This window comes from Herpailurus yagouaroundi, unplaced genomic scaffold (genome assembly GCF_014898765.1).
Source record: "Herpailurus yagouaroundi ecotype Mexico unplaced genomic scaffold, PumYag 63134, whole genome shotgun sequence".
Lineage (NCBI taxonomy): Eukaryota > Metazoa > Chordata > Mammalia > Carnivora > Felidae > Herpailurus > Herpailurus yagouaroundi.
The window spans coordinates 1-1,078 of NW_024416758.1; the positions used below are offsets into that span (position 1 = coordinate 1).

A 1,078-nucleotide genomic window follows, 5' to 3' on the forward strand; every position below is an offset into this window, starting at 1 on the left:
GCTCTAATCCTTGTCAGTTGTGAGAGCAGTAGCCCACAGCCACCACATAGAAGTGCAGAGATAATGAGCCCTGGACGAAAGTCTCCCTGTGTCTTTTCTCCACCCAGGCCCTCTGTCTGCAGTTCACACCCAGGCCCCGAGAAGCAGGGAAGCCTAGTGCTGTCAGCTGTAAATGCACTCCTGACCCTCCCTGTGCAGAGTCAGCCTTGGGAACTGGGTGGGGAGGTCTGAGGACCTCAGATCTGGGGACCTGAGCCAGACCTGCCCTGCTTTGTGCCCAGGCCTCCAGGGACTGGAAGACAGTGTGACACAGACAGAAGGGGTTTGTGTCTCACTTCCCCATCTGCCTGTGTCACTGTGAAGATCATAGTTGCTCTCATATGACTGACAGTAATAGTCAGCCTCGTCCTCGGCCTGGGCCCCGCTGATGGTCAGGGTGGCTGTGTTCCCCGAGTTGGTGCCTGAGAATCGGTCAGGGATCCCTGAGGGCCGTTTGCTGTCCTCATAGATAATCAGCACAGGAGCCTGGCCTGACTTCTGCTGGTACCAGTAAGCATAATAACTTCCAATGTTGTTTCCTCCACACGTGATCCTGGCCATCTGTCCCAGGTTCACTGCCACTGATGGGGGCTGAGTGAGCACATAGGAGGCCACGGAGCCTGCAAGAGAGAAGGTGAGAGGTGGGTTTCCAGCCTGGGGTGTCATCCCCCGAACACTCCCACCTGCCTGGCTTAAGCTCCAGTGATTCTCTAGGCCCCAGTGTCCACTCTGCTGTCATCTTAGTCCCTGGGGCCCATGGGCCCGCCTGGTGGATGGAGCCTTTGAACCAATGAGAACCACCCCCCTCCTTTCCCTGGGCAGGTGCAGCCCTTCAGGGCTCACACAGATCAGTGATCATGGTGGGGGGATATCACCCCACCAGCCCCCCATCCCACAGCAGGGTCTTGAGCATCCTGTCCCCACTGAGACTCCCCTGCTGAGTTCAGAGTCAGGACCAGGCTTGTCCCGGAACCCTGGGCCTGGGGTGGGTATGAGCCTGGGCACAGCACCTGTGCAGTGAGCGAGGAGGCCGAGGAGG

At 58.5% G+C, this 1,078-nt stretch overlaps 1 gene segment (V, D, J or C); it reads right to left on the bottom strand.

The window, feature by feature from the left end:
- Nucleotides 1-315: 315 nt before the first annotated feature.
- Nucleotides 316-1,074, bottom strand: LOC121024305 (immunoglobulin lambda variable 3-21-like; the record flags this gene model as incomplete). The annotated part of the segment is given in 2 exon segments: nucleotides 316-659; nucleotides 1,050-1,074. Coding segments are annotated over 2 exon segments (369 nt in total), but the record flags the coding sequence as incomplete, so codon positions are not given.
- Between the last annotated feature and the right edge of the window lie 4 nt (nucleotides 1,075-1,078).